Genomic DNA, 13,490 nt, shown 5'->3' with positions numbered 1-13,490 from the left:
CTTTCACTCTATGCTGCTGTCTCCCCACCCGCCACTCCCCTCGCTTCACTTAGCATTGCTCTCTGTTCATTTCTCCCAATGCAAAGAAGTGACATCAGACTAGAATAAAGAGAAAAAAAAAAGTAATCAAAAACACCACAAACCTCCTGTGTCTATGATTTTCTTTTTCCGGACGGCGAGAGCGTCTCCTTTCTAGTTTCTTCCGACTTGGCTTCCGCCATGTACCTGTATTTACAAAAAAAACTAAAATAAAATGGTGCTGTCTATATTTTATTATGGTTTCATGGGTAATTCCATCCTGGGGTTGTGCACTGTTGTTACAGGCACGGTTTATTGCTTTTAAGTAGGGATGCACCGAATCCAGGATTCAGTTCACGATTCGCCCTTTTTCTGCAGGATTTTGGATTCGTGTTTTTTCATTACAAAAACAAGGAAGTCAAAAAATGTTTTAAGCTGCGTGCACAGTTCTCTTCCCCCCTATTTCCCTAATTTACATATTAAATTAGGGTGCAGATTCGGCCAAGTCCTAAAATAGTAGATTCAGTGCATCCCTACTATTAAGGTCTGTTCTTACAAACATTTCATCTAAAGTAGCAATAAAGTGGAACCAAGGCTGTGTTTTATATGCTGAGGTTACTGGACCAACCTAGAGGTTCAGCAGTCCTATAATAGTATTGGTCAGGGCCTTCAAAGTTGTCAACAGCAATTCCCCAGGTTGATCTTGTTAGGCCAGTGGCACTGCACATGCTCAGTGCGCTGCCAATCTTGACCTGAATGTATTACTAATCAAAATGTATATTGTGAGTGGGTCCCTAAGCTCAGGTACATGGCAGCAGCACAGAGCATGTGCAGTGAATCGGGAGAAAAGAAGATGGGGAACTACTGGGGCATCTTTAGAGGCACAGATCTTCCCTGCTGAAGGACGGTGATGGCCGTGGGCTGGTACAGAAACCCGTGCTTTATACATGTCTAGACCAAATTTTTGCTTTATTTATATTTTAAAGGGAGAAGGGCATTACAAAAAAAAGGGGATAACCTGACCTGTATTGTAAAGGGTTAGTGCTCCCCAAATATATATGAGAAGTTTGCAAGTGCCTTATGATGTCCTGTTAGTCTGTGCTCTGAGGGAGGGATTTTTTTTAGTAAAGAGATACTGAGAAGAGGCCAGGACCATCAGAGTTTCAGACCGTAAGCCAATAAATGTAAATTGCTGTACAACTGACATTACCTTTATGATTTTTTAATCCAGACAATCGTACTTTAAAGAGATGTGCTTAATGTCCAAGGGTCACGTGATTGACCCCATACCCATCCTATCTGCTCACTGTGGGTAGCCATTGCTGAATCCTTACTATTGTACATTTTTGGAGACTATATTATTCTAAAACAGCCATGAAAGAGCTCTATGAAGATGTTGGGGACCATAAAAATCTCTTAGGAGGGCCACATCCTACCCATGGGCCTTGGGGTTAGACAGAGAAACTAGAGAAGGAGGAGATCTGTCTTCTACTACATCTGCTACAGCATTGGCCTGAATTCACACAATGTCTTATACAGTTTTGTACTTGGCTACATCTCCTTGCTTTTCATTCCATCAGAGTGCGGGGGCATTGTTGGGATAATAGAGCTCCCCAGCCAACCGTTCCTTATCGGCAGTCACATCTGGTTATGTGTTCACAGCATCCAATTTGTGACCTTCAGAAGGATTAAGGTTTTGAGGATTTCTCTGCATAATCACTAAAAAAAAAACCCAGTCAGTGCAACTGAATTTCATAAACTGTGTGGGGGAGGAAGAAATTGTTTTCATAAAGATATTGATGGAGTCTTGCCATGCACATACATTGACAGTGGCACTTAAGTCTGTTGCATGCCTGTAGGCTGTGCTCCCCAACCTGTCCAACTGGCTTCCTAAGTGGGGCTCAGACTAACGGCAATTTAGGGGAGATTTGGGTAGAATGCCAATATTGTGGGGGGGGGGGCTTCCTCGATATTCCTCGAAGTATGTCTGAATGTCAGATCCAGTGATGTTCTCATATGTCTGTAGCCTTGTAAGTAGTTATATTGGGACTATAACCATATATGTTGGACCTCACTATCGGATCGATTGACCTCAGAGATGGCCATTGAGAAAGAGAAGACATCTTTGCCCCTAATGTTATAGTTTCCAATGCCATGGCTTTTATTTACCAAACCTTGCTTGTTTTTCTGGTCCAGTCTATCAAGGGTACCATTAGGGTTGTTGGTAACTATCTACCTCTTGCACTTTGGGGTGGGGTAAATATCCTTTGTTCTTATGATAATGCCTGCTGCTGTGGTGCTAAAGTCATTGGCAACTGTGCATGTGCAAGGTCTGCTAGACTCAACACGTGAGTAAGTAGGGGTGAGTGCTGCCCTATGGGTATGTTGGAAGTACATTTACAGAAATGCTTTGGCTTTAGCTGCTTCACACATAGGCACTGGCTCACCTACCACAATCCATTCCAACTCTAGGCTCTGCATTGACACAAGGGGTGGTAGACCTGTTTTGGAAAGCACCGAACCCGAGCTGTGGCTTTACATGCCTGTGGTTAAGCAGCTGCTTCACACATAGGCACTGGCTCACCTACCACAATCCATTCCAACTCTAGGCTCTGCATTGACACAAGGGGTGGTAGACCTGTTTTGGAAAGCACCGAACCCGAGCTGTGGCTTTACATGCCTGTGGTTAAGCAGCTGCTTCACACATAGGCACTGGCTCACCTACCACAATCCATTCCAACTCTAGGCTCTGCATTGACACAAGGGGTGGTAGACCTGTTTTGGAAAGCACCGAACCCGAGCTGTGGCTTTACATGCCTGTGGTTAAGCAGCCTTACCATTTTAATCCCTTGTTTCTACAAGCTACCGTATGATCCACTGGCAGGTACTCGAGATCCTAATTAAAGAACAAACTGCAAGTTATACATTAGTGTGTCTAAAATAGTTGTGTAATTGGAAGCCCCCTGGAATTCTAACATGCTCCGTTGTCTGGCCGATCCTGACCACAAGGTACCTTGCAATTATCTGAACTGGAGGTCTCGCTGGGCAAAGGGCGTTCCCCTCCCTAAATAGAAGAACCTCTGAGGCTCAGGGTGTCTCTATGGGTTTTGTGGGATTATTCATTTATTCTTGTGTCTAAATAGAAGCTGCAATTGAGAAGGATTCCAGGATCGAGATGGTTTGCCATGCTCTGTTTTTTTAATTAAAACCCTGCTCCTAAATGCTCCTATCATGGTTTCCTTTCAGTGTGTGTATTCAGATGGTGTTTATATATTACCCAACTTAATGAACTCATGTAAAAAGATGGGGGGGTATATTTCCCCTTTAATTATCTAAATCCGTTCCCTGATTACTGGACCTAGGCTTGCAATATTAATATGTGCCAGTAAAGGATCTATCACTGTTTTTCCATTTCTTCCTGCTTATATCCAAGGCTTTCATTTTGCAGTAACAAATTCTCACTTCCTCATGGCTCGATAATATTTGCAGGTTTCTATTTCCTCCATGTTTGCACTTTCTTGGTTTGGTTGTTCTAAAAATGCAAATATTGAATTATTTTGAGCAGTATCCCTGTTTTTTTTTTGGGCCATGAAATGAGTGGAAAGAACAGCCTCTCGCAATTGACTTTATTCTCTTTACAAGTCCAGCCAAGGCGTATGGGTTTGTGCTCAATATGGCTGATGCAAGCTCATTGAGTTCCCTCCTTGATTTATGAACCGTTTGCTGATCGATCTGGATTTTCTAGATATATGATGACTGGAGACTGCGTGGAATTCTGGGACTCAAACGAACGTGAAAATTCCAGGGCTTAAAAGGGTCTCTCACGAGACTAATTGTAAATAGGGTGAACACAAGCTGTTTATAACAATTATAATAATGCAACTACATGTGTGTGCCCAAAATATTTACACATTCACAAAAGTCACATTATTGCTGAGGTGTATTAAGAAATTAAGTATCTGTGCCTGAGGTCACAACTGTCATTGGTACAACAAACTGTGAAAATCCTATTTAATATGAGCCAGATTCCATGAACAACATCAGCCATGTAATTACACCTTCCAGTGTTAATTATTTGTTTCATAACTGTTGTCTTCAGAGATAAGATAATGGATGTTCTAGCCATATAGTACCTGAAAGCTGTGATTGTTACAAGCTCAATGATATGGTAGTAAGAACAATCGTTCTCAAACCTTGGGATCTATAAGATTACAGTTCCTCAAGAGATTCTGCAGCAGTACTCAAGGGAAAACTTGGGCTTGACTTTGAAGGTACTGGTGGGTATCTCTTGATGTTCCTCAACATCCAGATGTGTGGAAGACAATGTAGGCGTGTGGTGTGGAAAAATGTATGTATATATTTTGAGAATGGATTTAATCCTTACTAATGCTCACTAGATGCAATGCTCCCTGCAGGATAAGACAATATCTAATCTATCAATAGATACCAACGTTACAGATGAAAAGTGTCAGGCTTCAGAAGCAAGTTGATACGAGAAGAGAACGGAGCCAGAAATGATGCCGAGGCTGTGAGCACTGAGTCAGCAGGATTGTCTGCCATTGACAGAAGGTTAAGGAGGTTTTGATGCTTAAACATAAATTATTGAATATCTCCGAGAGAGCAGCAGAACCTCTGGAAAACGGAGGAAGGGAGTTGGTGCACAAGAGATACAAATGGATCAATTACAAAAGGTAAGATGTAAACCAAGAAGCTGCTTAATTATACATACCCAGAGAGGGGAGGATCACTTTGTCCCAACACTGCTCATTGAGTAACATGGCAGAATCTGTAGCAAAAGAAAAATCAGAACATTTTGCAATGTGTATTAAATTGTCAAATACATTCTGCACATTCTATGATCTACAGTAAATAGAAATGCACTTTGCACTGGTCACAATGTGGTGACGCTGATAAATGAACCCTGCCCTCAAAGCTGAATGTACTGTCGGTAGCGCGTAGAGCTGTGTTGCGACCAATCATATGATGTCTATGCAACATAAACTTGCGCCGCCCGCCCCTTCTCTGGCGTCAAAAAAAGGGGTTGTGTGCCTATAATTAAAGGGTGCCCTGAAGCAGAAACTGGTATAGTATGGTTGTGGGCAATAGCGTAACTAGATGTTATTGAACCCCACAGCAAATTCAAGTTAGGGCCCCAAAACATTGCCAAATTGACCAAATCTACCCAGATATGTTGATCATTGATTATGGATTTAATGGGCCCTCTACACTTCTAGGTCCCCCATCAACTGCTGGGTCTGCTTCCTCTGTAGTTACGCCCCTGGTTGAGAGGAAAGAAGAGCTCAAACTGAACCAGTCTTCCACCTGCAAACCACGCCAGGGTCGGATCGGGCCGACAAGACACTGGCAAAAAAGTAGTGGGCCCCCAGCCAGGGCTGTATTTAGGTCTGATGCCGCCCTATGCATCGGAATTAAACACGCCCCTATGTCATGTGTGTTGAAGTCATGTGACGTATTCAACAATCACTTCCGCAATCTTCCTTGGACCCCCTACCCCTCAGCTCTGTCACCCAATTTCCTATGGAAATCCGTGGTGGAGGGTGGGGAGGGTTTAAAAAAAAAAGGCACCCCCAAAACCGTGCCTCGGGGGCCTCTATATAAATACGGCCCTGCCCCCAGCCCTTGTGAGCCCCGCCAGCCCAGTCCTGATATTGGCGCTGCCCCTTCCACCTCATTTCTGGCCCGCGGTTGCAGTCGCAAATAGGAAAAAGGGTAAGAGTGGGGGAGCTGGGGGGGGGGTTTGCAGCTGCAGAGGGGTAAGGCCTGGCCAAGCTCTTCACCGCTGGGTCGGGGGGTGGTGTGGGGACCCCGAAGCAGCAGCCCTGGTGTGTGCTGGGCTCCTCAGTCTGACCCTGAACCCCGGGTCCTGCAGGTTTCAGGACGACCTTCCTTTAGTTGCAGTTGGCTGGGTGGTCCAGGGCTGCCGCCTCAGGGGAAGACACCATAGTTTATTTAGTTGCTCGGCTGTGATTGCGGCTGGTGGGTAGGAAAGGGTGCAGCACACTTTTATCGGCCGGGTCAGTAAAATACCAGCCAGATGGCAACCCTACACAGGGTGGGCAGCGGGTCTTGGTTGGTGGGGCCCAGTTAGGGTTGCCACTTGGCCGGTATTTTACTGACCCTGCCGATAAAAATGATGGTTGATCCCAATGTTATTAATAGGGAATAAAGATAAATATATAGGAAGGTCAGTGATCCCAATGTTATTAATAGGGAATAAAGATAAATATATAGGAAGGTCAGTGATCCCAATGTTATTAATAGGGAATAAAGATAAATATATAGGAAGGCCAGTGATCCCAATGTTATTAATAGGGAATAAAGATAAATATATAGGAAGGTCAGTGATCACAATGTTATTAATAGGGAATAAAGATAAATATATAGGAAGGTCAGTGATCCCAATGTTATTAATAGGGAATAAAGATAAATATATAGGAAGGTCAGTGATCCCAATGTTATTAATAGGGAATAAAGATAAATATATAGGAAGGTCAGTGATCCCAATGTTATTAATAGGGAATAAAGATGAATATATATAAGGTTAGTATTTCTTTCCAGCGGCTTTTCTCCAAGTGTCCCCCCGGCCCAGTCCGACCCCGACCCTGGGGATAATAGCCCTGGACTAAAGGCCTCCCCATACAAACAAATGATAAGGGTATTTATGAGAAGAACATTAATGATATATTTATTCTATTTCGTTTACAAAGACATAAAAGGTCACTAGATTGTGAGTATTTTGTGGCAGTGAAACTCCCAGTTAGTTCATTTAGCTCAGGAAACACCAAACACGAATATTTACCTCATAATGACAAATAGAATAAAAACAAAGTGTACACTGTAATGAGTGAATGTGTTTGGGGTGTTTATGACTGAGACTGCCCGTGAGTGACAGGACACAGGGTCCCTCAGAGACATTATTATCGCCTCACAGACACAGAGCTAAACCTGCTCCCTCTGACTGAAATACCTCACATATGGGCGTCACTGCTGTCACAGCTCAAGCTTCCCTCCCCTTAGTCACCGCCCACTCTACAGCTTGTGAATGGGAATGGGCGTGGCCAGCTAGCGATATGGGCAGAACCATCCGCCCTCTTGTGGTGTCCTCTGATCGGCAGAAGCGGCCGCGTATTGGCTGGCTTTCCCGTGACGGCGAGGGATACAGCCGGTTATAAAACCTCCAGGGAGATAACGAGGAGCGAGAGAACATCAGTGTCCGCGGGTAGTGAAGAAAAACCTTGGGGTACAAAGGTAAGGCAAACTCTCCCCCCTCCACACATGGAACATCCCGTCCTGACCTTCATAGAATGACTGTACCGGTCGATACCACTAATGGGGCATACGGGGGAATAAGACAAAAGCAGAAACTGGAAGCGACCACTAGGGATGGAGGTCACGGGGGGATTCCGTAGTCAAGGTGACACGGAGGAGGGATTAGTGGTTTATTCCTATTTCTACTCATTCTGTTCAGTTTATGTTGATGCCATTTAATTGTTTATTTGCAATTGGTTTTTATCTTTTTTATTATTTGTGGTTTTATTTCGCTTTTTATTCAGCAGCTCTCCAGTTCGCAGTTTCAGCCATCAGGTTGCTAGGGACCAAATTCCCCTAGCAACCATGCACTGATTTGAATACGAGACTGGAATATGAACAGGAGAGGCCTGAATAGAAAGATGAGGAATAAAAAGTAACAATAATAAAAAATGTGAAGCCTTACAGAGCATTTGTTTTATAGATGGGGTCAGTGACCCCCATTTGAAAGCTGGATAGAGTCAAAAGAAGAAGGCAAATAATTGAAAAACTATAAAGAAGAATATATTAAAAAGTTGCTAAGAACGGGGAATTTTATAACATACTAAAAGTTATCTTAAAGGTGAAGCACCCCTTTTAAATGAACTGTTAGAATGATGTAGAGAGGGATATTCTGAGACAATTCGTTTTCATTTTTTATTATTTGTGGTTTTTGACTTATTTAGCTTTTTATTCAGCTGCTCTGCAGTTTACAGTTTCAGCCATCTGGTTGCTAGGCTCCAAATTCCCCTAGCAACCATGCATTGATTTGAATAAGAGACTGGAATATGAACAGGAGAGGCCTGAATAGAAAGATGAGTAATAAAAAGTAACAATAACAATACATTTGTAGCCTTACAAAGCATTTGTTTTTTAGATGGGGTCAGTGACCCCCGTTTGAAAGCTGAAAAGACTCAGAACAAAAAGGCAAATAATTCAAAAACTCTAGGAAAAATAAAGTTGCTTACAATTAGCCATTCTATAACATACTTAAAAGTTGACTTAAAGGGGAACCAGCCCTTGCCATGACCAAATTAGAGCTTATATGAAGAGGTCTCGGGACTCATTGAATCCTATTGATGTCAAACACTGGCGACTTTATGTTACGCCCCCGCTTGTTCTTTGTGATGGGACGACCCTGCAGTTGGTGAGAGTAGTAGTTGCTATTCCAATAGCAAGTATAACTGGCAGTGGTGTGTCCTGTTTAAATGGTAAGAAATGTATTTTTATAGTGGCAGCTGGATCAGAGTTGCTAATCCTTTGGTGGCCCAATCAACATCAAGTTTTACTGATAGAGATAGAATTAGCACAAGGAGAACATTTCTTTCACTTGCAGTCCTATATATATTAGGCTTGGGGAGGATCTAGGCGTGTGGAGAGGATCTAGGCTTGGGGAGGATCTAGGCGTGTGGAGAGGATCTAGGCTTGGGGAGGATCTAGGCATGTGGAGAGGATCTAGGCATGTGGAGAGGATCTAGGCTTGGGGAGGATCTAGGCTTGTGGAGAGGATCTAGGCTTGGGGAGAATCTAGGCTTGTGGAGAGGATCTAGGCTTGGGGAGGATCTAGGCGTGTGGAGAGGATCTAGGCGTGTGGAGAGGATCTAGGCATGTGGAGAGGATCTAGGTGTGTGGAGAGGATCTAGGCGTGTGGAGAGGATCTAGGCTTGGGGAGGATCTAGGCTTGGGGAGGATCTAGGCGTGTGGAGAGGATCTAGGCTTGTGGAGAGGATCTAGGCTTGGGGAGGATCTAGGCGTGTGGAGAGGATCTAGGCGTGTGGAGAGGATCTAGGCGTGTGGTGAGGATCTAGGCGTGTGGAGAGGATCTAGGCTTGGGGAGGATCTAGGCTTGGGGAGGATCTAGGCTTGGGGAGAGGATCTAGGCGTGTGGAGAGGATCTAGGCGTGTGGAGAGGATCTAGGTGTGTGGAGAGGATCTAGGCTTGGGGAGGATCTAGGCGTGTGGAGAGGATCTAGGTGTGTGGAGAGGATCTAGGCTTGGGGAGGATCTAGGCGTGTGGAGAGGATCTAGGTGTGTGGAGAGGATCTAGGCGTGTCAACTCTTGTTCCACTACTCTAGCTCCATCGTCTCCAAAGCCAAGACAAACAACACCAAGGGGCAGATTTACAAAAGGGCGAAGTGGCTAACGCTAGCAACTTTTTGCCAGAAATCACATCCGCAAGGGACATCGCCAATTCACTAAAAGGCGAAGGCGTCAATTCGCTAACGAAACAGCCCGTGACTATCGTTTGTTCGCACTCTATCGCCAGGCTATTTTTCGATCAGATGATTAATCATTACTCCGCAAAGTGCCGATTTTACTGAACATTATCTTTTTCGCCAGAGTTGACTTCGCCACTAGGGTTGGCAAAGTCAATTCATTTTCCTATTAATTGGGATGAAGCTTAATTTTTACCGGCCAGGCCTTTAAAATACCGGCCAGGTGGCAACCCTATTCAGGTCCTCAGACCAGGCGAAATGCTGAAAAGCAGCTAGATCTTCCTTAATCTTCTGTCACTTACATCATATCCTGTGTGCCGAAAATGCATTAAAGTTCCAAAAACGCCGGCGACTTTTCCTTTTTTTAAGGGTCAGTCCACACAAGCAGAGTCGGGGAGATTTAGTCGCCTGGCAACTAATCGCCTCTTCTTCTGGCCGAAGTTTCCTTGTGAGGCGACTTCGGAAAACGAAGCGCCGTGAATGCAGTTCGGGGAGATTGTCGCCCAGAAGAAGAGGCGATTAGTCGCCAGGCAACTAAATCTCCCTGAATCTGCTCGTGTGGACTGACCCTAAGAGGGATTTTCTGCTCCCAACAGTCCTAACAAACTTTTTTTGGGTGACAGGTTTTCTCCAGACATTTCCTAACATTCATTTTACAGTGGGCTCATGTGCAGGGCATTATATTAACTCTCTTGTCTTTATTAAGGTTCCCTGAACATTTGTAAGAAAAAGTGGTAACTTCAAGCATTTGCACCAACATTTATACTAAAGACGTCCATACAATTTTAAATTACCCGGCGTATGCAAATTGGCCTAAGTGCAAGGTCACTATTCGCTACACACTAGGCACAAACGAATGATCTTCGCTATGAAATGCTTGCTTTGCCAAAGTAACGCTAGCGAAAAGTTGCCAACGTTCGGCGCCCAGGGCGCAACTTCGCATATTAGTGAATTAGTGTAGTGGTAGCAAATTTGCGCCTGGCGAAGTGGTGTCGCTGTCGACAATTCACTAGTGAATCTGCCACCAAGTGTCTCCAAGAAACCATGTTCCAGAGCAGATCCACAAGCTCTAGAACCATACTCCCTGCTCCATCATTGATACCGATCCAGGTCTTGGAACGTAGTTTCTAATATTATCGTTGCTTTCTCTCCTTATATCAGTAAAACTGGCAATTGCTAAATGGACCACTCGCAGTCAGAACCAAACAGGTAGATATTCCAGAGTTTGGAAAGTCCTAGCTCTTACTATATATAGATCTATAACCGACTAACACACTCGTGTTACACAATCAGGGCTGGGTTGAAGAAATGCCCCAAGGGCTTGTAGTCTGAATGGAAGGACATATTACAGCCGTACTCAATTGGAAGCTGCACCTCACATTTTGGGTGCCTTTTCTGTTTTTCAAGGTAGTTACCCATTGGACGCTAACCATAGTTCAGGAAAGATTTAGGTTTAATTGTTTATTTAAAGTACTTTCTCCCCTTCAAACGCTCTACAGTCTGTCAGGCTTGATTCTGTTTCCACCACTAGAGGACTGTGGACCTCCATGTCTAACTAGATGGCAACCTTGTCGCATCAGGCCAGCTGTCGGAGGATGATACAGGCTGCCAACTGCGATGAGCCTGTGAGATATCATCGGCTAGACTTCCCCTTTTTCCACAGCTTCCATTAAGTGCACCCTGTCCTAGATCTAAAGTAGTATTTTATTTATAAGCAGGACTTTTGGATTCCTATTTCCTCTTAAAGGAACCTTGGCACCTAAAAAAAAAGTCTGCATCATTGTAAATCATTTGAAGGGAACGGAGAACTGCCTTCAGTTGCTCCTAAGAAGAGTTACCAGGAAAATAACTAATGAACTGCTGACTGGGTGGATAGCAGGAGCCTCTATCTTGGGCATCTTTGGGTGGGGAGTCCTGAGACTTAATTGACATCTCCTCTGCTGGTTTAGCTTAGTTTATGTTGGAAAGGAAAACACATAATGGCAGTTCTCCTTAGATGAGGCCTTCACCAGCTTTTCCTGACCCATGGTTCAGCATTCCCTATTGTTATGCATCTGCCTTCAGGTTGGTCAAGAGCTGACTAATTACTACCTCTAAAATATGTGTTTACTAGTTCTTTATTAGAGATATTTAAGCTGGGCATGTTTTTCTAGAACTGGTTTTGCCATTTTGCCTGTACTGCCTTGTGGCATCTCATTTGGGCAGTTTTAATAGGTGACTCTGCTATTCTTCCAGACCCCAGTTCTACCAAACTGTATATTTCATCTGCTGATACCCCTATTTAACTAAAGGATGGGGCATTGGCAGAACCAATCATCTAGGTCTTGGGTCCTCCTTACCTGTGAGCCACATTCAAAAATAGGTTGGAGAGCAATACAAGCATGCAAAGAGTTCTTGGGGTGCTAAATATTGGCTATGATTGGCTGCTCCTATGTGGACTATTAGTCTACATGAGTTTCTGGTTGGCAGTACACCTGGTTTTTATGTATTGAATTCAAAAATAAGCATCTGTTGGGAGCAACATCCAACGAGTTGGTGAGAAACATGTTGCTCATGAGACACTGGTTTAGGACCACTGATCTAGGTTATTCATAATTGTGGTAAAGACGAGGCTACCCTAAGCCCACCAACAATGTGCTCTACAGCTTGAGCCACATTTCTTATCCAGTGGAGGTGCACCCAGACCCCAAACAGAAGTTCTCTTTGTATAAGCGCTAAGCATGTTTGCACCTCTTTCTGCACTTCTGTCCAAGGTGCCTGTAAGTGACTCCTTATGTCTTCAACCTTCGCTGACTCTTAAGAATGAGGAAGTAGGAAAAAAAGCACGGTAAGAGTGAATGTGCAAAAAAGGAAAATAAAGGATATTGTTTCTGCTGAGTAATGAGACCTTGAGTAAGAGAAGATGGAAGTATATTATCTATAGTCAAGTCAGCAGTTTGCTATCAGCTCAGCCTTTACTCTCTAGGCCTCACATGCTTATCAGACTGGTCTCACCCATTGGATGCATCACTACTAAAATGTTCATTTGAGTTATAGGTCTCTGCAAACTGTAACCAAGACTTTTTTTTTTATCATACAGATTTAAAGGATGGCCTCCTCCCTCAAGTACCTCCTGATATTTGACTTTGATGAGACGATCGTCAACGAGAACAGTGATGATTGTGTGGTTCAGGCTGCTCCGAACCAGGAACTTCCCGACTGGCTGGCCAGTACTATCCAGGATGGTTTCTATTACCAGTATATGCAGAAGATGTTAAAGTACCTGGGGGATAAAGGGGTGAAGTTGGCGGAACTTAGATCTGTTTATGAACAAATCCCACTGTCCCCTGGAATGCCCAATCTCTTCCGATTCCTTATGAATAAACAAGATCGATTTGAGATAGTACTTATTTCTGATGCCAACGTGTTTGGAATCGAGAGTTCCTTGAAGGCTCATGGGTTTCATTCTCTTTTCCGTAAAATCATTAGCAACCATACTAAAGTGGAAAAAAATGGATACCTCTCTCTAGAGCCCTATCACGCACACACGTGCCCTAACTGCCCAGCCAGCATGTGTAAGAGGAAGATCGTCACAGAGTACCTGGCAGAGAGATCGAAAGATGGCGTGACCTTTGAGAAGGTGATGTATGTTGGCGATGGAGCCAATGACTTCTGCCCATCCGTTTTGCTAACTGCCACAGACGTTGCTTTTTCTCGGAAGAATTACCCCATGCACCAGCTAATCCAAAAGGAACAGCAGAAAGGAACCTTCCAAGCAAAGGTAGTTCCCTGGGATTCTGCTGATCTAGTTAGGGATTATCTTCAAGAGCTTCTCAACAAGTCCTAGGAACATTAGGTCATTGCGCATCAGTAAAAGAGACACTAAGCCACCAGAAATTGGAACATTTCTGGTTGATTTCTCTATGCATCTTAATTTAATACTTTTAGGGTTATTAGGAAAAATAACA

General features: G+C 43.9%; 1 protein-coding gene across 2 annotated transcripts; it reads left to right on the top strand.

The window, feature by feature from the left end:
- Positions 1-404: 404 nt before the first annotated feature.
- On the top strand, positions 405-13,373 carry phospho1.L (phosphatase, orphan 1 L homeolog). Of its 2 annotated transcripts, none has more exons than XM_041576886.1 (2): positions 405-4,709; positions 12,623-13,373. In XM_041576886.1, the coding sequence occupies exon 2, from the start codon at positions 12,632-12,634 to the stop codon at positions 13,367-13,369; it is 738 nt and encodes a 245-aa protein (XP_041432820.1). In that variant the 5' UTR covers positions 405-4,709; positions 12,623-12,631; the 3' UTR covers positions 13,370-13,373. The 2 variants fall into 2 exon arrangements, with proteins under 2 accessions (XP_041432820.1, XP_018090289.1); XM_018234800.2 differs by lacking the exon at positions 405-4,709 and adding an exon at positions 6,575-7,287.
- Positions 13,374-13,490: the final 117 nt, after the last annotated feature.

The sequence above is a fragment of the Xenopus laevis genome, chromosome 9_10L, assembly GCF_017654675.1.
Source record: "Xenopus laevis strain J_2021 chromosome 9_10L, Xenopus_laevis_v10.1, whole genome shotgun sequence".
NCBI lineage: Eukaryota > Metazoa > Chordata > Amphibia > Anura > Pipidae > Xenopus > Xenopus laevis.
This window is presented reverse-complemented; position numbering and strand designations above follow the sequence as displayed.